The sequence below is a fragment of the Pogoniulus pusillus genome, chromosome 18, assembly GCF_015220805.1.
Source record: "Pogoniulus pusillus isolate bPogPus1 chromosome 18, bPogPus1.pri, whole genome shotgun sequence".
Taxonomy (NCBI): Eukaryota; Metazoa; Chordata; class Aves; order Piciformes; family Lybiidae; genus Pogoniulus; species Pogoniulus pusillus.
In genome coordinates this window covers 9105197-9129291 of record NC_087281.1, presented here as the reverse complement: position 1 = coordinate 9129291, position 24095 = coordinate 9105197, and the positions used below count along the sequence as shown (strand labels likewise).

The 24095-nt window shown below is 41.0% G+C and overlaps 1 protein-coding gene across 3 annotated transcripts in view; it reads right to left on the bottom strand.

Annotated features, from left to right (window-relative positions):
* BABAM2 (BRISC and BRCA1 A complex member 2) overlaps window positions 1-24095 on the bottom strand; it is a 185843-nt gene that overhangs the window by 136274 nt on the left and 25474 nt on the right. For all 3 annotated transcript variants that reach the window (XM_064158350.1, XM_064158349.1, XM_064158348.1), the window contains 2 exons: window positions 16680-16774; window positions 126-320 (listed from right to left, as the gene is read on the bottom strand). In XM_064158350.1, coding sequence (XP_064014420.1) covers window positions 126-320; window positions 16680-16774 — 290 coding nt within the window. The remainder of the gene's footprint in view (window positions 1-125; window positions 321-16679; window positions 16775-24095) is intronic.

Sequence of the window (24095 nt, the reverse complement as noted above, 5' to 3'; positions counted from 1 at the left end):
ATTTGAAACGTAGAACATGCTGACAGAACATTGTACGACACAAGTTTTCCAAGGCAAGAGGTGTATTTATTAAAGTGAAAAGGATCACTAGAAGCAATTTAGCAGAAGTATTCTCAATAGCTTACCCAGTTGTTTTTTTTGCCAGCATAGATTTCCATGTTTTCTCCATACTGGGGCTCTTCAAGTAAAGTTTGATATTCAAACATGAGACGAGAGCTCTCGCACAAGCGGCTGCACTGAAATTGGTGATACTGCTGCACAAGCTCTTTCACAACAAGCAGGAGGGATTCAGGGTTTGAAGGATTCCAAGAAGCTAAATTCTATTAAATTAGAAAAGAATAGAGACCAAAGTTGTATTACAAGTGCTTCCCTTTCCATACTGATAACAGGCATACATACATATGGAAGATATGTGACTGTAATATTAAATGCAAAGACTCTATCAAGCCTTGGAAAAGAACCAGATCTAATAGCAAAAGAAAGTCTTTAACATCAAATAAAAGTCCATAGGGAATCCTACCAGAAAACTGGTAATTGAGCTACTACTTGAAAGATCATCTAGTCCAATCCCACGGCCAGAGCAGGCTCACCTGTACCAGATGCAAATTAGCATTCTGTTTCCCCCTAAAATTAGGCTGTTGCATTCAAGAACATGAAAGAAACAATATTACTAAGTTTATTATAGGCTAGGAGGTGATCTGCTGGAGACCAGCCCTGTGGAGTGACCTGGGAGTGTTGGTGGATAAAAAGATAGCTATGGGACAGCAATGTGCCCTTGTGGCCAAGAAGGCCAAAGGGATCCAGGGGTGTATTAAGAGTGTGCCCACCAAATCAAAGGAGGTCCTACTTTACCTCTACTCTGCCCTGATGAGAGCTCATCTTAAGTACTGTGTTCAGTTTTGGGCTGCCCAGTTTAAAAAGGACAGAGATCTGCTGGAGAGGGTCCAGCAGAGAGCTACAAGGATGACTTGGGGATTGCCTGATGAGGAGAGGCTGAGGATCCTGGGGCTTTTTAGTCTGGAGAAGACTGAGAGGGGATTTAATAAATGTTTATAAATATCTGAGGGCTGGAGGTCAGTAGGGAGGGAACAGGCTCTGCTCACTGCTCCCTGTGATAGGACAAGGAGCAATGGATGGAAGCTGCAGCACAGGAGGTCCCACCTCAACACAAGGTGGGAATTCTTTACTGGAAGAGTTACAGAGCACTGGCACAGGCTCCCCAGAGAGGCTGTGGAGTCTCCTTCCCTGGAGACTTTCCAGGCCTGTCTGGATGCATTCCTCTGTGATCTGAGCTAGATTGTATGTTCCTGCTCTGGCAGGACTCAGTAATCTCTTTGGGTGCCTTCTAACCCCTGACATCCTGTGATCTGTGATCCTGTGCACTAGTAATATAGACTAGCTTCAAATAAAATTACTTAGAACCAGTATCTGAACCTCAAGTGGTCACAGGTGGCCTGGGTACTTCTGTCCTGAAAGCTGCAGACATTGCATAAAGAAGTTATGTGCAGAGGTTACAGTCCCCAGCAAGGCCACAAAAAGCATCTGCTGCTTCTAACCTCTTCAGTGGAAGAGCTGCTAAGCTACGCAGCGCTTTGCATTACGACAGACAGAAAACACTTCTGTACTTAGAAGTAGCTGTGGCACAACTGCCTGGCAGTATGTGTCTGAACCTAGGTTAAGTAAAGGCATGAAACTCGATAAAAAACAACCTCTTCATATTTTATGTAATGCCAAAACCAACACATGTGAGTAAACCGGTTGCAAGGAGAGCTTGTCAAGCCTCTGTCCTCAGAAATACTCCAAACCTGGCTCTGTCCAGGCAGGCAGGTTGGAATCGATGTTCTCCAAAGGCCTTTTTCAGCCTCAGCTATTTTTTTTTTTTACCTAAGAGGCTGTTTACAAAAAGCCCAAACTGAACCAGAGTATTTATGAAAGTCAGATTCCATAGTTCTGATCTGAAAAATCAGCGAATGAGATGCTTACAAATTTTATCTCCTGATAGTCTGGATAGGCAGACAGAAAGCTTATAATCACCTATCCACCAGACACCACACCCTCAGCTCTACCATGAAATTTAGTTGTAGCCCAATCTCCAATTACATTGATATTTCTGCTGAAAGGGCTTTTAATGTTTGTCTGTGATGACTGCAGTTTATGATATATCCTTCTGGAACTCAATATATGTGTATGGTGGATTAATATTGCAAGTATTTTTCTTTCCACAACTTCATATGTTTCCTTCAGAGCACTGCAACCAGCTGCCCAGGGAGGCTGTGGAGTCTCCATCTCTGAAGATATTCAAGAACTGTCTGGATGCATTCTAGTGTGATCTGCTCTAGGTGATGCATCTCAGGTAGTGGGGCAGGACCAGATGATCTTTAGAGTCCCTCCAGTCCCTGGTATCCTGTGAAGCTACAGTTATTCAGGTCTTATCAAAATGAATTTCTCATTTTCATTATCATCATTTAAAATGTAAAAGTCTAATCTGCCAGTGAAAGTGAGATGAAACACATGTTGCTTCCTTGAACCTCTTGCTTCTTGAGACAACAATAAAATAATAAATACATTTGTGAAAAAAAAAGTCAATAATGTCCACTAAGATCATTTTACCTCAAATATTACTACATTTTGTTTTTCCTGAAGTTCTCAATGCTGCAGGGATTAATTTTAAGACTATCTAAATATATTCTACTCATCCCCTCCACTTCATCTCATTGAAGTTAATAGCTAACAGAGGCAAAGAAGTCTGTGTATGCACTACTTACATACAAGCAAAGACAGAAACGAAACACAATCCAGGAATATAATCTTTCTCTGTCTCAGAGACATGACTTTCAGCAACATGATTCATGATTCCTGGGTAACTATGGAAGCAGTGCTGCGTTCATTGTCTAAGCATCACTCTTGGGACTAGATTGAAAAAGACACATTCCTGGATGGTTTGGGATAGCCTTTCAGAAGATGGTGCTCTCATTCTTCAGCAACTTGGACACTGTTTGTACATGGACAGGCAAAAAGGAAAACTTAGGAGTGTGGATGGTGCACTTAGGGGAAAACACTTATCTTTAGGTACAGATTTGAAGAAGACCTGGTGGTCAGATTGACTGAAGATTGATAGGCTCAACTTAGGAAATAGAACAGGACATAACTGCTGATTACAGTTTCCTTTGTTTTACGTGGAAGAATGAACAGTTTGATGCACAATTAGAGAAATTAAACTGTACTCCTGTTCAGTATCATTACAGTAAAAATGGTTGTTGATCATGGCTAAGATTCTTTTCCTGAAACTCTGCTTTTAGAAGCACAGTGTCATGGGTGAGAAACTAAGATGGTTCATGTTGGTTCCTCAAAAATAGGCTGCAGAAAGACTGAAAGTGTTGTTCTACATTGTCTGCCATCTACAACTGGTAAAAAATTGTTCCCAAGTTGAACTCATTTAAGCTTGTCTACAGTACTGCAGGTGGGGTCTCACAAGAGCAGAGAGAATGTCAGGTGTTCTAGGAAACACATTTTGTAACATGCTGTCTGAAATGAGACTATGTAAAAGCTTACATTTCCTGTTCTGAAGCTGCTGCTCAAATAAAGCATTTCCAGAAAGGCAGAGGATGTAATATGCCAGTATTCATTGATATCAGCCAGACAAGTGGGAATAACCTTTCTTCCTAATGACATTAGTATAACACAATAGAAATGTTCTGTCAAAGGAAATGACATACAGTATTTTAATAACTGACCTAAATGCAACTAAACCTTAGTTGTTGTTTTTTTTTAATGTTACACCACAGAACAAAAAAAAAGCAAGAGGAAATCCATTGTCATTTGTCAAGCACAGAACTAGACTATCGCTCTTCAAAGCATTCAAGAACACTGCTTCAAAACTGTGCTTATGTTGTCTTGCATTCAAGACAAGGGAATTGAAATTAACTATTTGATTGTAAGATCCTTTTCTAAATACCTTTCATTCAGCAAATAAAGATTCAAACAAAGTAAGAACTGGTTATGACAACAAATCACCTGGAGAACAATGCAACTACCCACCCAGTACATCCATCAGTTCCAACAGATTCTCACTGGTGAAAGAGTAAATACTCAATGGTTACACATTTTTTCTGTAACACATAATAATTTTCAACTTTAGAATTGTATTATTGTAGCACTTGTTATTTAGCTTGGCCACTGCATTCCTGGGTGTTTCATTAACTTTGCCAAAGTGCTGGTCCTTACAGATCTAAACTCCTAAAATTTCATGCACACACCTGTGCACGAAATGTCTTTTTCCCTACCTTTCAGTGTTGCTTAGTTGCTCTAAGCATTAGGCTTAATCATCTGAAAATACTTCTAAAAGCATTCACAGGGACCAGTACAATTCACTACATTCATGAATGACCTGGATGAGGGCACGGAGTGTACTATCAGCAAGTTTGCTGATGACACCAAGCTGGGTGGAGTGGCTGCCACAGCAGAGGGTTGTGCTGCCATTCAGCCAGACTTAGTTGGGCAGGGGGAAATTGAATGAAGTTCAACAGGGGCAAGTGTAGAGTCGTACACCTAGGACAGAACAACCCCAGGTATCAATACAGGCTGCAGATTGACCTGTTGGAAGGCAGCAAAGGGGAAAAGGACCTGGAGGTCCTAGTGAATGGAAAGTTAACCGTGAGCCAGGAATGTGCTCTTGTGCAAGGAAGGCCACTGCCATTCTGGGGTGTACCATAAGGCATGCAGTTATTAGGTTCTCCTGCCCCTCTACACTGCCCTGCTGAGGTCACATCTGGACTATTGTGTCCAGTTTTGGGCCTCTCAGTTCAAAGGCAGGGAACTGCTTGAGAGAGTCCTACACAGAGCCATAAAAAAGCTGAACGGAGTGGCACATCTTCACTCTAAGGAGAGACTGAGGGAGCTGGGGCTGTACTGCTTGGAGGAGACTGAGAGGTGAGACCTCAAAGGTGTTTATAAATATGTAAAGGGTGAGTGTCTGGAGGCTGGAGCCAGGCTCCGCTTTGTGATGCCCCATGACAGCACAAGGGGCAATGGGTGGGAGTTGAGGCATAGGAGGTCTCATTTAAACATGCAGAGGAATTTTTTTCGCTGTGAGGGTGACAGAGCACTGGAACAGGCTGCCCAGGGGGGTTTCGGAGTCTCCCTCTCTGGAGATATTGAAAACCTGCCAGGATGTGTTCTTGTGTGATCTGGTGTGGCAGGGGAGTTAGACTGGATAATCTTTTGAGGTCCCCTTCAGCCTGTAACATTCTATGATTCAGTGAGATTACTGTGATCTGGTTTCTGCAATGTGTCAGAAACACAATACATTTTCTCCTCATTTTCAAGTGGTACCTTTAATTTTCCTTCCATTTCTCACTTCAAAGACAAAGTAAGCAACTACTAACACACACTGCTGAAATCTAACTAGTAGAAGGTTATGTTTAACAGGTCAACCCTTTGCCAAACAGCTTAACTGTAACAATTTTAGCACTATAATTGTTCTTCCAAGAACATGCAAAGATTTGTCACAACAGTCACTGGGAGTAGCATCCATGCAACAGTACACTGACCTCCTTCATTAGAGATAAAGGATCTCCTGAATATGATTTTATTTAGCAATGCAGTATTATATGCACTATTAGCCTGCAGAAATGTTTAAATTACCAGAATCTTAAACCTCAGGCTTCAAAGCAAATAGGAATCAGTGCAGTTTATTTTGTGAGGTTTCAAGGAAAGGTCTTTAAGAAAATAATTATCTAGACCTTAAACCCACTAGCTTTTGCCCTCCACCTTACAGCACTGCAGTATAAATGAAAAAGTAATTTTTGGTTATTATACATAGACTAGCAGACCAGAGGCATCCATTAAAACATGTCTAGTTTGGAGAAATCCAAAGTGATTCAGAAGATCTGTTCTGAAGAACTGCCACATAATAAATCAGCTCCAAGAGCACACTTTTCACAAAGAGGTATAATCCCACAGATTTTGTTGGGATGCTAAGCCAATCTTCAAGTTCCCCAGCTCTTGATCCTGTTTCCTGACAGGATCTGGCTGCACAGCAAGTGAGCAGTTTGATAAGAAAAGGTTTTTGCACCACCAGACACAGCGAAAGTGTTAAGAAAATGAGTTCACTTGGAAGCGTATACAAAGAGGCAAAGATATTATAAGGCCACCCACTGCGTGCGATTTAAGCCATTTCACCAGCAACTCATTTAAATGAATAGCAGTAACACCAACTGGATTTCAAAGAGAGACATTTGCAGCCAGGCAGTAGCAGCTTTAAGAAATGTTCTTAGAGGTGAGGCAAGTGAAAAATCCCCAAAGTAGCTTCTCATCCCTACTAGCAAACACATGCAGAACTTAGCTTTCCAAAGTAGCCACATACTATTCAACTGCTGGCAAGGAAGCCACACTTGAATTTTGTTCTGGAACATTTAGTGCTTTGCAGTTCTTCCTTGATCCTTCCAAAAAGCTAATCAAGAACCTATGCAAGCTACTCAGTGTCTGTGCCTACCTATTCCCACTTTTTTCCAGCACGTAATGCACTGTGTGTTCCTTAAGCAGCTAATTCATAGCCTCCCTCTCAGGTTACTGCTCCTCTCCTAACTCCAGGCAATGCCTGCAACAAGCTAAAGTTCCACACTATCGCAAAGAATAAGATAACAATTTCTAATTGATCTGAAGTTGTTTTTCTTTGACATGTGTTTAAATAGCCAGGTTGCCAAAATGTCTTCCAGGAATGTGATTTTTAAGAAGACAGATTGCAACTGTTTTTCCTGGCTATACTACAGGAAACAACAGCAAGATCTTATTTTAAGTGAGTGTACTTTTATATTTCTAAGCAAGGAATTAACTTTTGCGAGAAAATGTCAGTAAACAAAACCTCCCAAGCCCATGAAGTGGTAATATATTTCTATAGCATCTTTCATCCAGAATTATCATAAAGAATAAGTACAGATTTGCATTTTGTTTATAATCATGCACACTACTTGCACCCCACGGTGGCTTACAGTCAGTATAAGTTTGCATTTTGTTTTAACCTGAAATGAGAAAGATCACACTTTGATACCAGGATTTGTGCTCCATATAAATGAGATATGGATCCAGTGGTTACATTATTAGCTTAGAAATAGATATCTGGGTTACAGTCCCTACTTTCTATAGTCTTCATGGGCCACTGTGGCAAACTGCTCACAGAAAAAGGCACAGGATAATTATCTGCCATATGCTCACATCTTTCTATCAACAGATATTCCTCACAGTGTTTGCAGGGCTGGAGTGTTATAACAAATTCAAAGGCTTCAGTTTCTTAGCAGCCAGCACTTAAACATCCTACAGGCTGCGGTTTCAAATCAATCACTATAAACCTACATGCCATCTACTTGTCATCTTATTTTCACAGGTTCCACATATCTCCCTCCCCCAAAGGCACCACTGGAACAACTTTCTGGAGTGATCTGCTGAAATGATCAATTTTGGGCACAAGCAAACATCAAAACTCAACACTCTGCAAGAACAGTGCAACTCAAGAGCACTTCTGTCACGGCAAACACAACCAGAGAATTTGTAGACTTTGTGTGCTCTACCAGCTACCATGTATAGCAGGTCAAAAGTTTGCATATAGCAAAGCTTGGGACAGTCAATATATATATATATTGTTTGTTTTGGTTAGAGGCTATGAAACAGGAAGCAAAAAATTGCAATAGCTTATAAACACTTATTTGAAATCTTAAACACCATGAATTAGCATGTTGTTTAGCTTGGAGGAGGCTCAGGGGGGACCGAAATCATTGCTGTCTACAAGTATCTGAAGGGAGATTGTAGCCAGGTGGGGGTTGGTCTCTTCTCCCAGGCAACCAGCAACACAACAAGGGGACACAGTCTCAAGTTGTGCCAGGGGAGGTATACACTGGATGTTAGGAGGAAGTTGTTGGCAGAGAGAGTGATTGGCATTGGAATGGGCTGCCCAGGGAGCTGGGAGTCATCGTCCCTGGAGGTGTTCAAGAAAAGCCTGGCTGAGGCACTTAGTGCCATGGTCTAGTTGAGTGGCTAGGGCTGGGTGCTAGGTTGGCCTGGCTGATCTTGGAGGTCTCTTCCCACCTGGTTGATTCTATGATATAAGAAATTCCATTATCAGACAGGATTAGTAGTTCTAACTGACCTTCTGTATTCAGTTAAAAGTCTGATCTGCTTGCACATTCACAAACAACTTTCAATACAGAAAAATGAATTATCATGACTCAACTTGAATTCAATATCACTCTACATTGAATTTAAATGTATTCTCAATACAGAAAGCCTCTGCTAAATTTTTCTGTCTTTTAATAAATAAAAAATAAGACTTGGTAAATGTGTTTCTAGAAAGCTAACAAGCTGCTGTCTGTAAGCCAAGCCATTTCTTGTTCTAGACTTCTTGTGAGGAAGTAGAGTGTATTGTGCCAGTACCATTAGATACCAGGGCCAGAATCCTTTAATTTTTCTGCCAGTTTCCCTAATGACACTTTTTTTCCCCAAATGCTAATAAGATTGTGCTCTAGTATGATTATATTTTAATTAAGTGAAGCAAAGATAGTTGTAACTACATTATCATTTTGCTAGTTCATATTAAACATTATTATTGGCTTCTCAGACTTGCAAATAAAAGGCATGCCATTTTTCCATATATCAGTCTTGAGATATCATACTACTGGTTTTAACTCATGAGGACTTGAAAGTCAATAAAATGCTGGAATTCATTATACCACCCTTACCACTAGCATGGTCTTTATTTCTTGCAAACTAAGTACATATCTAAGTACGTGAACAAGATCAGATCATCCAGTCCAGCCTAGCACCCAGCCCTAGCCTCTCAACTAGACCATGGTACTAAGTGCCTCATCCAGGCTTTGCTTGAACATCTCCAGGGACAGTGACTCCACCACCTCCCTGGGCAGCCCATTCCAATGCCAATCACTCTCTCTGCCAACAACTTCCTCCTAACATCCAGACTAGACTTCCCCTGGCACACCTTGAGACTGTGTCCCCTTGTTCTACTACTTGTTGCCTGGCAGAAGAGACTAACCCCCACCTAGCTACAACCTCCCTTCAGGTAGTTGTATCTGGCAGAAATGTTGTACTGGCACAGGTCTATTGCTCGACAAAACAGACTAAAACATGTATGATAAATGCCAGCAATACCAGAGAAAAGGTCCTTCTGTCAGTAAAGTTCCTGACTTAATTACTCTTCTGATGGTGTAAAATGAGATTTTGTCAATACTGTGTATCTGTACTGATTCAGCAAGGCCTTAGTGACCACATAAAGAACCCGACCTTATATACAGATTATCATATATAGGTGTAGTCACACAGACATATACATACATCCTGCAGATACACAAATAGGTAGTATCAATATAGGAGAGGACAAAACAGTTTTCAGAACTCAAATTTGCAGCAGTAAATGGCATCAGATTATAAATAATGAAAACATTTTTGTCTGGAAATCAAGATGTGATTGAAATGTGAACAGAAAAAAATTGAGTATAAAGAAAGCTTAAAATAAGAGGAAAAAAACATCTAATAAAATGCAGGATCCAATCCTGCACGCTGTTTCACTTAAATTCCCAAAGTTCAAATGACACCAAAGGAATTTAAGGTTTTCCAGTACAGGAGTAGTAGGTTAATGGTATAAAAATTAAATCTGCTGCAGCCATCCCAATTAAAGCAAGCAGAAGAGACAGCAATGCTAAACCACCTTCAGCTTACCCATTTCCCAGCCAAAGACAACCCACTGCTGTGACTTCAGAATCATACTCTAAAAGTCATCATGCTCCTTGCCTTTACGTTGGTGCCTTCATAACAGAACACATAACCTCTGCATTTTTGCCAATACTACAGCTAGATTTTAAAAACAGGATAGCCTGAATGGTATTAACTAATGTAAGGGGGTTTGGGCATTTCTTTGTGTAAGCACAGGAACAACTCACACTGTCAAACATCCATCTCACGCATATAATAGCAAATAAGGAACAGTTAGAGAAAAGAGAGGTATTTAGAGGATCTCTTCCCCACCCATTAAAAGCTAACTCAGCAAGTTATCATTAAACTTATGAATACAGCCATGAAAAACAATACAGCCATCATATAGTCAAATGACAAATGTAACATCTAGCAATTACAAGAGTGTACAGGGTTAACCCTGCAGTGGGAGTAACCCTGAACCTGACCCTAGGTGGTCTTGACCACTCCCCAGGGGTAGGTCTGAACACCACCAGGTGATGGTTAGCTCACTCCCCCTTACTGTCCCATAAAAGCAGGAGGGCTTCCTGTTTCCCTCTCTCTGCACCTCTCTGCTCCCTGCATACCAGCATTAGCATCAGTTCCTGGGTTCTCTTTGTTTCCCCACGTGGCCATCACCCACATGTATTTATACATTTTGTATTTGCTATTTTTTCCCTTCCCTAACCTTTTGTAACTTCCCTACCTCAGATACCTCTTTCAGTTATTATTAAACTTTTCTTTTTAACTTCCAAATCAGAGTGAGATTCATTTTTTTGGGTGTGCTTACCTTTTCTCTCTCTCCATCTAATCCCTTTCTTTTGGCAAAGCAGGGGAAGAGGGAAGGGCACTTTATAGAATTGTTATTGGTTCTATCAAATTTATCAGAGTCTCTGGGAATTTAAATTAGAACTGAGACAAAGAGTTTCAAGTAAACATTGCTTTATGCAAGGAGCAGAGCATGACAGAGAACAAACACACTTGAGTAGCATTTAACTAGCTGAATTAACTACACAATGACTGAAATGTGTATTCACTATTGACAATTAAACAAGGGGGAACAGTCTTCCCAATATTACTACTGGCCTAAGAACTGCAGTGGCCCATGCTCTGAAGTTCTGCAATGGAAAAGCCCTCCTCCCATGGGAACGCAGCTTTAAGTATTCCCACAAGGCTTTCAACACTTAGTGAGTTTAAAAGAAAAGCTAATATCCTCTGGCCTCCATCCCCACTAAGGCTAATAGCAATGGGTGGGCAGAATATTCTGAGGAGATTAGCTGAAGATCTGTAGCAGGATGCTAAAAAGCCCAAATCCTTAATGCAACGGTTAGCCTGCTTATACTGCTATTGCATCTGCTTTGCCAAACAGAATACACTCCAAAAACCACTGGGAAAATGGGGTTAACATTTTGCATAAGCACTGCAGTTATTACCTGGCTCCCATTAACAATCAACTAGGCTAACATAACAAACAATTCTTGTTACTCAAACTGGCGTCATTGTAATGAGCTCCAAATTAATCTCATCCGTACACAATCATTAATGTCACTTTGTGCCAAGTGCATTTTTAATCAGAGTGCAGTGAATCACAGGTTGTTTTTAAAACACATTTCTAATACTTGTCATCCAAAAAATGAATAAACACTGGAGCAGGGAAGAACTTTTCTATTTACATTCTGAGAAGCTGATTTATTTAGGCATACTATACACACAAGTAGTAAATACACACTATTTTCATTATAAATATCCTAATTTATAAAGAATAAGTGTTTATTTCTGATAATATTTTGAGCATGAATAGCATCATCAACCTAAAGAATTTAGCTCTCTGACTGTAATTAAAACTGTTTGACAAACCAAAATAAAAGGAACAGTTGTCCCTTTGTTGTTTCTCGATTTCTACATTCCAGCAGATCAAAATACATGCAATTAGTCTCTGAAATGAGTAGTGTAGCTACTTCTGGTAATGCACATAATGAAGCATAGATTTTTGCAGTGCTCGAGTGGAGGCTTGACCTGAGTTTCAAACTGAAGTGACCTTAATATTTGTGGAAGACGTAGAAGAAAAGCTGAGTTTTAACAAGCATTGTTGACATGATTCTGCAATAGCAACAGCAGTGCAATGAAGTAGTTGATTAGCTCAGCTTGTAGGAACAAGTGTACTCAACATTATCACCCCACTGCTGAAACACCAGCCTAACCACTCAGGAATTGAGGGAAAAAAAGCAAAAACCACACAAAACAAAAAAAAACAACAGTAACATCTTCACCTACAGCATCTGCTTTTATGAAATGCTGTATTTTATAGAATCACAGAATCAGTCAGGGTTGGAAGGGACCACAAGGATCTAGTTCAAATCCCCCCTGCCATGGGCAGGGACACCTCACACCAGACCAGAGCCTCATCCAGCCTGGCCTTAAACACCTCCAGAGATGGGGCTTCTACCACCTCCCTGGGCAACCTGTTCCAGGGTCTCACCACCCTCATGTTGAAGAGCTTCTTCCTAACATCCAGTCTGAATCTACCCATTTCCAGTTTTGTTCCATTCCCCCCAGTCCTATCCACTACCTGACAGACTAAAAAGTCCTTCCCCAGCTTTCTTGTAGGCCCCCTTAAGATACTGAAAGGCCATAATAAGGTCACCTCAGAGCCTTCTCCTCTACAAAAACTGAACAGCCCGAACTCCCTCAGACTCTCCTCAAAGGAGAGGAGATCCAACCCTCTGATCATCCTTGTGGCCCTTCTCTGGACACCTTCCAACACATCCATATCCTTCTTGTAACAGGGGCTTCAGAACTGGATGCAGTACTCCAGGCAAGGTCTCACCAGTGTGGAGTAGAGGGGAAGAATCACTTTCCTCAACCTTTAAATTTCATAGTTCATAGAATTAACCAGGTTGGAAGAGACCTCCAAGATCATCCAGTCCAACCTAGCACCCAGCCCTAGCCAGTCAACTACACCATAGTACTAAGTGCCTCATCCAGGCTTTTTTTCAACACCTCCAGGGACAGTGACTCCACCACCTCCCTGGGCAGCCCATTCCAATGCCAATCACTCTGGCAATAACTTTCTCCTACCATCCATCCTGTACTTCCCCTGGAACAACTTGAGACTGTGTCCCCTTGTTCTATTGCAGGTTGTCTGGGAGAAGAAACAGTATCTCAGTCTTGTAATTTTTACTGTCAAAAAGTAACTGCATTTGACTGTTCAGGACAGAAAAATTCCAGAGACCTTGAGTAGAACATCACAAAAGGTAAATAAAACAGGGGATTAGATACAAAAGAAAAACAGATAGGTCTATATGATTCCATTGTAGGTAGAACATCATAAAAGGCAAATAAAACAGGGGACTAGATACAAAAGAAAAACAGATAGGCCTATATGATTCCATTGTGTTGATTAGGATATGGTGTGCTGTACAAACTGTTCTTTCTTCCTTTTCTCTGGCTGCTGCTGGCTGGTGCTTTTGCATGGTTTTGCTGACCTGGGCTGAGGCTCTTGTTATGGCTAAGGAGTAACAGCAGGTCTTTTCTGCTTTCTCATCTTCCCTTAAACAGGGTAGGGAGTGGAGAGCTATTTTACTTTTCCCTTGTCCAGGGGAGTCTTTGTGTTGTTTCAGAATTGTAAATATACATAAATCTATTTTGTACATATATACTGCATTTTATGCTTCTAGATTTTAACTTGCTTTTGTAAATATAGCTTCATTATGCTTCCAAACCTTGAGCTAGGCTGGTGATTTATTCCAACCAATCACACTCAAGGAAAGCTGTTGGCTTGAAAAAATAATTTTGGTTCATTTTTAATTCACTTTAAAATAGGCTGGTTAATACATCATTAAGCACCAAGGAGAAAATGGCTCTTCAAGTTGCTTCCCAGTGAAGAGGACAGGAAGTTTTCTTCTGCCTAAGCACAGAACAAAGCAGCACATCCCAAAGAAGTATCACTAATGAACAACATAAGAAGGACAACAACAGAATGAACAAAAAGAACATTTTAATCCTTGGAGGTTTTGCTGTGGATCACTAGTGCTAGTGACTTCTTTTCAGATGAGAAATATGGTATCATATCATGCTCCATATATAAACAGCATTTCTGCAACAAGCCCCAGAAGAACCTTTAACATCTCATTCACTATTAGCAATTAATTTCATCTTTCCAGCATAAAAAAGTGATCATCTTCCTCTAATCAACTACAGAAAGTTGCTATTAGTGTGAATACATCGCAGGAGACTATAAGATTGTGAAACAATGAAACAAGAGAAGAGGAATAAGAGAACTGGAAAATGAAAGTATGAAAACAATTCTGAAGCAGTTACACAAAGGAAACCTTTCCCATAAACAAGTCTAACAAAATAGCTATTCGGTTGCACCATGCCCTCTGCCCAGAGAGGTTTGTATACTTAACAGAAAAGTTATCAGGGGAAGCAAAGAAAGAAATTCACCCTTTAAAAAATGTGTTATTGTGCTAGTTTGAGCCTAGCTAGAACGTTTTGGTGAGAAGGACTAGATTACAGGCTGTGGAAGGAAAACAAGGCTGATGTCTACCTCACTCATAGGCTTGCTGAGATGTATGAAAACAAAAATCCAAACATAGATAAGAGAGTCACAACTTCCGCTGCTGGGAAGCTCCAAGCTGCACCTCTCTTTCTAACCTCACCCTCTATTTTTCCTTCCTAATCCACTTTGCTTCCTAACCCCCCAGCCAAACCTCCATTCTTCCTTGGGACTGAGGAAAGGTTGAGAGGGGTAGGTGAAGGAATGGTTTGGAGCCCCTCCTGGGGACTCAGGTTTCTGGGAGGGCTGTTGTCTTTCTGTATTAGCTTTTCCCTTGTCTATTTCTGTCTATAACTGTATATACTGTAAATATCTGCTTGTATATTGTGCTAGCTGTAAATAATAAGCTTCACTCAATTTCCAGAGCTGGCTGAGTCTAGACTGGGAGATTTCCAAAGTGTGAGGGGGCAGGAAACACCCAAACCACCACAGGTATGATAAAAATAATTGTTAAATTAATTCTTTTAAGATTGTGTAGTCTTTCAATATAACTTAACATGAAGTAAATAAAACTGAAAACCCCAAATTCAACACAGCTCTCATGTCACATGTGAAGGACATGTTCCGTTCTGTGGCCACTGCTCAAGTTCTTCCCCCGTGATAGCCCTACCCCAAAACTGAAAAGCACAACAGCCTCCGAGTTTGGGGAGCTCCCATACCTGACAAAATCATCCAGCCACACAGGAGACACCCTGATACAGCACAAAAGAGGCTGCAGGAAAGGAAAATGCAAAAAGCCTCTCCCCTAGCAAGGCTCTGGCCAGAAATAGTTCAATTAAAAGACATTTCCCTGGTGTCCATTTCTGTCAGTGATTCTTATCCATCCTTACAAGAAGGGTATAAAATAAAGTGTATTCCAAGTGGCAATTGCTTTTGAGGTCAATTTTCTAATAAAAGCTGAATATTACCAGGAAAAAAAAAATAGACATGCTCATGACCTACGTGACCAAGCAAGAATTACAGTAGAGCTCCCTGGCAAAAGCATACTTTTCTGGCAACAGCTTATTTTTTTTGACACAGCTACTAAAACTCTGTATCATCAGCACAAGGCACTGAGTGTTTACTGGAAAAAATATGCCCAAGCACTACTGGCAAGCAATACTGCCAATGCAGAAACCAGGCTGCAGGTCTGCAATGACAAGAGAATGGAGTCCAAAGAGAGAAGGAGAGTAAAAGAGAATAGTACTCTGGCTTTCGAAATACGTTAATATGGCTTTCAGTACTTCTGAAAGGGAGAAGTATTTTAAAAGCATTACAAACAAGGCTTTAACAGTGAATAAAAAAACCCTTTGTCTGAGGTTGTGGTGTTTTCTCTTCCATATTAGTAAGATCATGTAAAAATATCTTCTCATGAAGGCAATCTGTAACCTTGCCACCTTAAAGGACATTTCCTTGTCTTTATGGCACCACTACCAGAGACAAGCAGGCTTTTAATTTGGCACAGTGCTCTGAACACCACAGAACCTCTTTTTATCTGTCCTCGTTGGAAAACCAACATCATAGTGTGGCCAGCAGGACGAGGGAGGTTATTCTTCCTCTGAACTCAACACTGGTCAGGCCACATCTGGCCTGGAACACAAACCCTATGAGGAGAGGCTGAGGGAGCTGGGGGTGTACAGCCTGGAGGAGGCTTAGGGCAGACCTCATTGCTGTCTACAACTACCTGAAGGGAGGCTGTAGCCAGGTGGGGGTTGGCCTCTTCTCCCAGGCAACAAGCAGTAGAACAAGGGGACACAGTCTCAAGTTGTGCCAGGGGAAGTACAGGATGGATGTTAGGAGAGAGTGACCACTTCCCAGAGAGAATGATTGGCATTGGAATGGGCTGCCCAGGGAGGTGGTGGAGTCACCATCCCTGGAGGTGTTCAAGACTGGATGAGGCACTTAGTGCCATGGTCTAGTTGAGTGGCTAGGGCTGGGTGCTAGGCTGGACTGGATGATCTTGGAGGTCTCTTCCAACCTGGTTGATTCTATGATTTTATGATCAACATCACTACAGATCATTACTCTACGTTTTCTGGAACAAAAAGCCTTTTAAAGATACAGTGGAGCAATCCTTTTTTTGATGAAGCAGATCATAGAACAGAACCACAGAATCAACCAGGTTGGAAGAGATCTTTTAAGACAGTCAGATACTGAAAGACATCTTTGTAAAGATACTCTGAGTAGTCACTGTGCATGTCCTCTTGTCTCAAAGTATTTTCTACAATTCACAATTTTTAGGGATTCAACTTTAAACCAGATTAGAAGACAAAGTGTTTCTATTCACCCAAAAGCGAGATACAAGTTGTGGATTCTGCACTGTCGGCAAATTCCTCCTGCTGAAGATACTCTGCAAATGTCAAGTCTCTTTGCATAGCATAAGGTTCTCAAAGCGTAAGGTACTTACATGCAAGGCAGAAGGATCTGGCAAAAATTCAGCATCCTCTCCAAAAATAAAATCTGGTGGCAGGTCAGGATAGTGAGCATTGAAAATGATATCCCCTGAAAATTAACAAATTAAAACATTGTTTGCACTTCTGTGTACATAGTTACAGACAAATAAATAACTGCATGCATGAGAGCTACGTTAAGTGTTTTTCATCTATATATCCACAGGACTTTTTTAACGTTCACATGAAAGATAAGCATCAGATGTTTTGGGGGATGAAGTCAAATTCCTGAGGCACAGCTTCTTCCTTCTCTGCAAGCAATGAAACATGAAATGTATTACGGGTTTGTATCTCAAATGGCAATTCAAACACTATTGAGGGTTGCCTCAAAACACTGAGTTAGAAGAGGGATCTTGTTTGGAAAAGGTACTACATTTAGACTGCTGTGTTTCACACGTTATGTCAAAGTCAAATGCAAGCTACCAAGATCAGGATTTTTAAAATACCAGAATTTTGAAAACTTAGTATCACTTAACTCCCTCTTCTCCTTCCCACCCACAACTCTAAGAAGGAAGTGTGGCAGTACCCTCAAAACCCCTCCCCACTCCCACAAAGATGGGATGAAACAGGAAAGCTGATATGAAGGGAGCTAGGAGAGATACCTCCCCCTCTCAGGCCTGTGGATTGGTGGATTCACATGGACTCTTCTCCCAAGCCACATGTCCTACCCAGCACAGACCCCATGCTAGGTCAAGTCTTGGCATGTTTGGGCAAAGAACTGATGTTACAGGTTTCTGCCCTTTGTTTGGTGACAATTCAACAAAAAAAAGCTGGCTGGATAAAGTAGGTGAGATGCAGAGAGCACGAGCTCTTCTCTCTTGGGTCTTTAGTGCCATGGTCTAGTTGACTGGATAGGGCTGGGGGATAGGTTGGACTGGATCATCTTGGAGGTCTCTTCCAACCTCGTTGATTCTATGATTCTTTGTCTCCACACATCTGAATTATAAGCAGCAATAGCAGTTCAGGAGCATTTTTCATTAAAAACAGACAACAGAGGAATTCCCACAACCAGCATTGCAACTAATATATTCCTAAAGTCTCTGGGAACTTCCTACCTTATTGTTAGTGGGGTAATAGAATGCTTTTGGATTAATCATTTTCCAAACACTGTTCTCAAACTATTTGTAACCATTCCTATTGTGAAGATAATTTCTCAATCCAATACCAAATCTTTCATATAATCATCCAGGTCGGAAGAGACCTCCAAGACCATCCAGGCCAACCTAGCATCCAGCCCTAGCCAGCCATCTACACCATGGCACTAAGTGCCTCATGCAGGCTTTGCTTGAACACCTCCAGGGACGGTGACTCCACCACCTCCCTGGGCAGCCCATTCCAATGCCAATCACTCTCTCTGCCAACAACTTCCTCCTAACATCCAGCCTAGACTTCCCCTGGCACAACTTGAGACTGTCTCCTCGCTCTGTTGCTGGTTGCCTGGGAGGCCAACCCCCACCTGGCTACAACCTCCCTTCAGGTAGTTGTAGACAGCAACGAGGTCTCCCCTGAGCCTCCTCTTCTCCAGGCTGCACACCCCCAGCTCCTTCAGTCTCTTCTCATAGGGTTTGTGTTCCAGGTCCCTCACTAGCTTTGTCTCCCTTCTCCAGAGACACTCCAGTCACTCAGCATCTCTCTTGAATTGCAGGGCCTTTATAACCTTTAGTTATAAACTTTTCTTGGCTTTCTCTGGCCAGGAGAAATGCACTATTATGCTTTTAATGGAGAGACTAAAATGAACTGAAAATACAGAGGTTAATCACAGCTTGGCACAAAGCACATTTGCGAGGTGACAGATGTTAGAAGCAAGGAGTCAGCAGCTACTGCCTGTTACCACTTATTTAAAATCTACACAGCAAAGTAAAACTGGTATGGGAAACCCTATAAAAATTCTGTACAGATAAAGTCAAAGCACTTCTTTTTTTCCTGAAGTTATGAACGCAGAACTGGAGAACAACATTGGCTGAACAAACCTTACAATAGATGGTTCAGTGATGTCTCCATCTCAAGTCACTCACCATGAGAGTTTCAATTGTTAATATTCTATAGTTACCCTCACTCTGTCTGAAAGCAGGATGCTATAAAGGTCAGTTTGCAGAGGTTGATTGCTCATGACCAAGAAGCCAATGGTCAATCTTGGCCTATGACTTAGGCAGCTAATGCTACCTTCAAGGAAAAAAAATTATCTATGGTTTTACCAAGGTCTTACATAGTACCAATTATTTAACACTTTTCATACTGCACTTGTTTTTCTTTCTCTGCATTCCAGCTTTAAAAGAGTTGACAAAACAGAGTGTACATAGCTGTAAGCTCAGCTTGCTAGGAGCTGCACTCCAACTAAAGAGATACTAAAAAAGGGCTGCCTAAAATAAAAGAAGGTGCAAAATAGGTGCATGTTTTTATGCTGCATCTTCATAATCGATGAGTGAAAAGGTATCACAGAAGTTTACATCATGAGAGGCTCCAAGATTCTGCTTAGTGAGGTTTGCAATAAGCTCCACAGTAATTGGTAAACTTCAGGAAAGCTGTGACAGTAAGCACAATGTGAAGGGTACAAACTTGGTGTTTTCAGTTCTACAGCAACATGAAAAGAACTTGCAGCAGCTTCCAGAATATCATAAGCATTAAGTGTGACAGCACTGTATGACATTATCAGTTAGACAGGGTTAGAGTCAGCTGCATGTCCCATGCAGTGATTCCTCCAACGGTACCAGGACAAACAGGTGGGGATGGTACCTTCTGACTACCCAGGTGTGATACGTAGCCACACTGAGTTTAGCCACCTTACAATTTGGCCAAAACAATCTATTACCTCTCTCACAGGTTTATAATTCTTCTTTACCATCATCTTCCACTGAATATTAGTAACATACCAGCCTTTACCCACAGTGTGTGGCCAACTACACAGATATTTTGTTTCAAAAAGGTTTTCATGACCTATTAATATCAAATAGCTGTTCAGCACAAGGGATAGAATCCAGAGTCGAAATTAACACTGTCATATTAGATTTTCTATTACTATTATTTTTAATTACTGTAATTGCTTCCACTAGCACAGGGTAAAAATGCTTCAAATCCAAACTCCCATTTTTTCTTTAGTGGAACTTATTTTGAAACCAAATATATCAGCATTAAAGCCAATGTGTATCACAAGACTGGTTTTCTCTACAGTATAGATGTTTTCCAGAAGGCTATACAGTACATCACTGAAGGGTTCTCCAGGCTTTGAAATACAGCAAGCTGTTATTTCAGTGCCTGTTAATCATACTATCACCAAACGTTAGTGCTGAGACCACTCTCAAAACATTTTACAACCCACAGAACCTCAAAAGCTGTGCTGCTGTTTTATTTTCTAACTAAATTGGAAACATTTCACTTAGGGAATCGTTGACACTCTGACAGTACCAGAGCTTTTTTAACCAAATGCAAACCCTACTTTATTCACCTACAATCAAACCTCACACAGGCTAACTGATAATCAAGAAAGACCAAAAAGTTCATTACAGAATGGCGCTTCCACTTTAGTGAAAGCAATTAGAAATCCACCACGCTTCTCTATAATCAGTGGGTTTCAGTCTGTCAGTTAAACACAGCATCTTCCTAGTGAAGAGCTGACCTCAGAACAATTTTTTTTACATATTTAAAAAGCAAAGCCACATCCTCTCACTTGGATTTTCCCCTAGCAAGTCTCACTTCTGCCAACAATCCAAAGTCATTAATCTATTTGCCAAAAGTAAAAAAAAAAGCACCACCAACAAAAAACCTACCAACAACAAAAAGCCCACAGCCCAACACTGTTTTCAAACTGTATTAGGCATTCACCCACCCACATGACCCCTGGATTATGTAACTTTTCTGCTCCATCCTCTCCTTTCCATATAGTTTCTCTTATGCTTTCTTGAACTTACTATACCAGGACAACTTTGACTCTAGAAAGCTTAGGTACCAAGGTATGAGTTTTCCCTATTTGTCAACTATGAACTTCAGCTGTTTTCATCATCTCTGTATCTTTGACAAAAATACAGCATTACAATTCAGATTCAACACTAAAGGAATCAGTTCTAAATCTGAATTTTATTCCTCTTAAATACCACTGCAGTTAACAGTTTGCCTGGCAGGTCCACGATGCATAAACAAAATCCACTTCTTTGCACTCAAATAAAAGGTGCTTAAACAATCACAACAGCCAGTGCAACACTCCATCTGGATTTACTTCACACAAATAGTAACACTGGTTCTGCAGCCAGCTTAAATATTAAGTGTTATGAAATTTTGAGTCATCAGCTACCAGTTTGTCCTCACATGGTAGAAATACCTTTTTTTCTTCCCCCCCTCAAATCACTTTATTTAATATTGCCTATTATCTGTTGCTTACCCTCTTCAAATATAATTATTCTGGGGTAAAAACATAAAATTTTTAACCAACAAAGCCATTTGCAAAACTATTTTGCTTAAAACTTTTAAGCAAAAATTATTTTGCTTAAAAGTTAATTACCAATTACAGTTTCAAAGCAAAACCACTCCCCTCTTCCCCCTCCCCCCTCAAAAAAAATACAACCCTGCACTTCCTCCCGTTCTTGCCTGAATGAACACCCTTTTCCTTGCACTGCAGCACTTGAGTGTGCAGTTTCCTATACCTTTCAACTCCATTCATCCTGATTCATTTGACAGAAGGCAAACTCGGTGGTGTTCCACAGTGCTAGAGTCAAGAACAATGCAAGAAAAAGCTTCACACACATTCAGACCATTGTTATCTCACTTGTGTAGATACACTACCCAAAAACTACTTCAGTGGAATTACATTCTCAATTAAATACTGCTACAGCTTAAAATTGCTACAATGAAGTTCCAGTCAGGCAGTCAAAGATAAATTTAGAAGAAAAAAATATGCACAATACATCTTTTACTTTTTATTGTCTGGAAATACTACTTTCTCTTCCTTTTTCCTCCTCAGGCAAACATCATTAAACTTTGAAATATTTTACTTTACTGGATTTCAAATGAAAAGTTAATATGCTCCCAACAGGCAAAAAGAAGTATTGATAGAAACAGACAGTCTCAAGTTATGCCAGGGTAGGTACAGGCTGGATGTTAGGAGGAAGTTCTTCACAGAGAGAGTGATTGGCTTTGGAATGGGCTGCCCAGGGAGGTGGTGGAGTCACTGTCCCTTGAGGTCTTCAAGAAAAAATTGGATGAGGCACTCGGTGCCACGGTCTAGTTGACTGGATAGGGCTGGGTAATAGGTTGGACTGGATGATCTTGGAGGTCTCTTCCAACCTGGTTGATTCTATGATTCTTACAGGTTGTGTAGTGCAAGTCAGAAATACTCCTGAGGTAAATGCAAATGCAAATCAAGGTATGACAGAAAAAAAGGTGAGAAAGTCAGTATAAAATATCACCTGATAAAAAGATGTGATTTCATTTAAAACAACAACAACAAAAAATCCCTTCGCTCTACCTCTGAAACACTATAGAAGAGGTTCCAAGTACTCTACTACAGACAGTGCTGCAAAGGACCAGGTCTCCATGAGCTTGCTGCAGTTGTGTAACCAACTCAAGTGTAATCTGAGATGCCTTGGGGCTCATCTACAGCAGCTATAACAGAAAGGTCCTCAGACGAATCAGTGCTCTTTAGGTCAGCAGCTGAAAAGGCCAAGTAGGCCCTAGGGAAACTCAGACACCTATAATCAGGCAAGTGAATCTAGTTACACTTTTCCAATAAAAGAAAAAATAAAAGAGGTGCAAGGAGGATCAGCAGGATGTTTACTGGGTTCTGGGGCAAAGGGTTACAGATGTGGTTTGTTGGGTTTCGGGGTTTTTTTGTTCATTTTTTTTTCTTGGTTGGTTCAGGTTCAACTGGTAAGTGTTGCTGTAGGAGGAATAAAACAAAAGACACAAAGAGGTGTAAGACTGCACACAGACAGAAAATAGGCTCTGTTGTAAATTGGACAAATTTGCAAGACTTTAGTAAAAGCAACGACAGGTAACAAAAGATACTGATAGAAATTAAAGACAGGCAATATTTGGTAACCACATTAAAACCAGAAACACTGAGTACATGAAAAAGGAAAGGCAGCAGTGAATGACAAATACATTTAAGCAAATGGCCTGTAGACCATCACCAGGAACTGCAACACAAACAGAAGGAAAGAATCGAGAAGGAAAGAATCGAGAAGGAAAGAATCGAGAAGGAAAGAATCGAGAAGGAAAGAATCGAGAAGGAAAGAATCGAGAAGGAAAGAATCGAGAAGGAAAGAATCGAGAAGGAAAGAATCGAGAAGGAAAGAATCGAGAAGGAAAGAATCGAGAAGGAAAGAATCGAGAAGGAAAGAATCGAGAAGGAAAGAATCGAGAAGGAAAGAATCGAGAAGGAAGACACTATGGAATTACCAACATGGAGGCCTTAGATTTTTTTTAAACCTCTGTAAGTCCACACTTGTACAAAGGTACTTGTAAAGTCACTTCTCCTGATGCAGAACCATACTATTTAAGATGTACACCTGCAAAAACTTCATTCATTTACTTGCTCATGGGAAGTCCAGAACATAACCAGAAGTATAAAAAAATAAAACCACCAAACCCAACCCAACAAAAAAAAATATAACCCAAAAACTCACAACCAAAGTGAGACAAAAGTGACTATTTAAAAGGGCAAAGTATTGTTATAAACTTTGTACTCCAAGGAGGAAGAAAAAAAAGGATTAGACTCACTCAACCTTTCCCACTGAACACATTCATTAAATAATGAACAGGTTACTGAAGGTACAAGATTCATTCCCCCTGCCATGTAAAGCAAGACTCACAAAACAATAAGGCAATAAGGAGGTCAGGCTCTTCTCCATATTTCTGATTTTGGTTTTTTATTAATTACTTCCTTAAAGCAAAAAGACTACATGGAACTTCCAGAATGAGTTCCATCATGAGAATAAAGACAGGTGAAATTCTGTATAGTATATTATGGGCAATATTCTTAAGACAAGTTAGGCAGCAATAGTGTGATTTCTCCCTCTAAGGCAGGGGTCCTCAATCCAGCCCACCGGTATTTATAGAACCCCCCTGCTGGGGGTTGTGGGGGGAGCCAAGCAGCCACTTTCTGCCACTTAATCTGCTCTCCGGCTTCCGCAGCCCCCAAGCACCCACCGGGACTGGGCTGGAACCGAACTACAGTCCAGCCCCTGACACTACCGGGCTGGAACCAAACTACAGTCCAGCCCCTGACACTACCGGGCTGGAACCAAACTACAGTCCGGCCCCTGACACTACCGGGCTGGAACCAAACTACAGTCCAGCCCCTGACACTACCGGGCTGGAACCAAACTACAGTCCAGCCCCTGACACTACTGGGCTGGAACCAAACTACAGTCCAGCCCCTGACA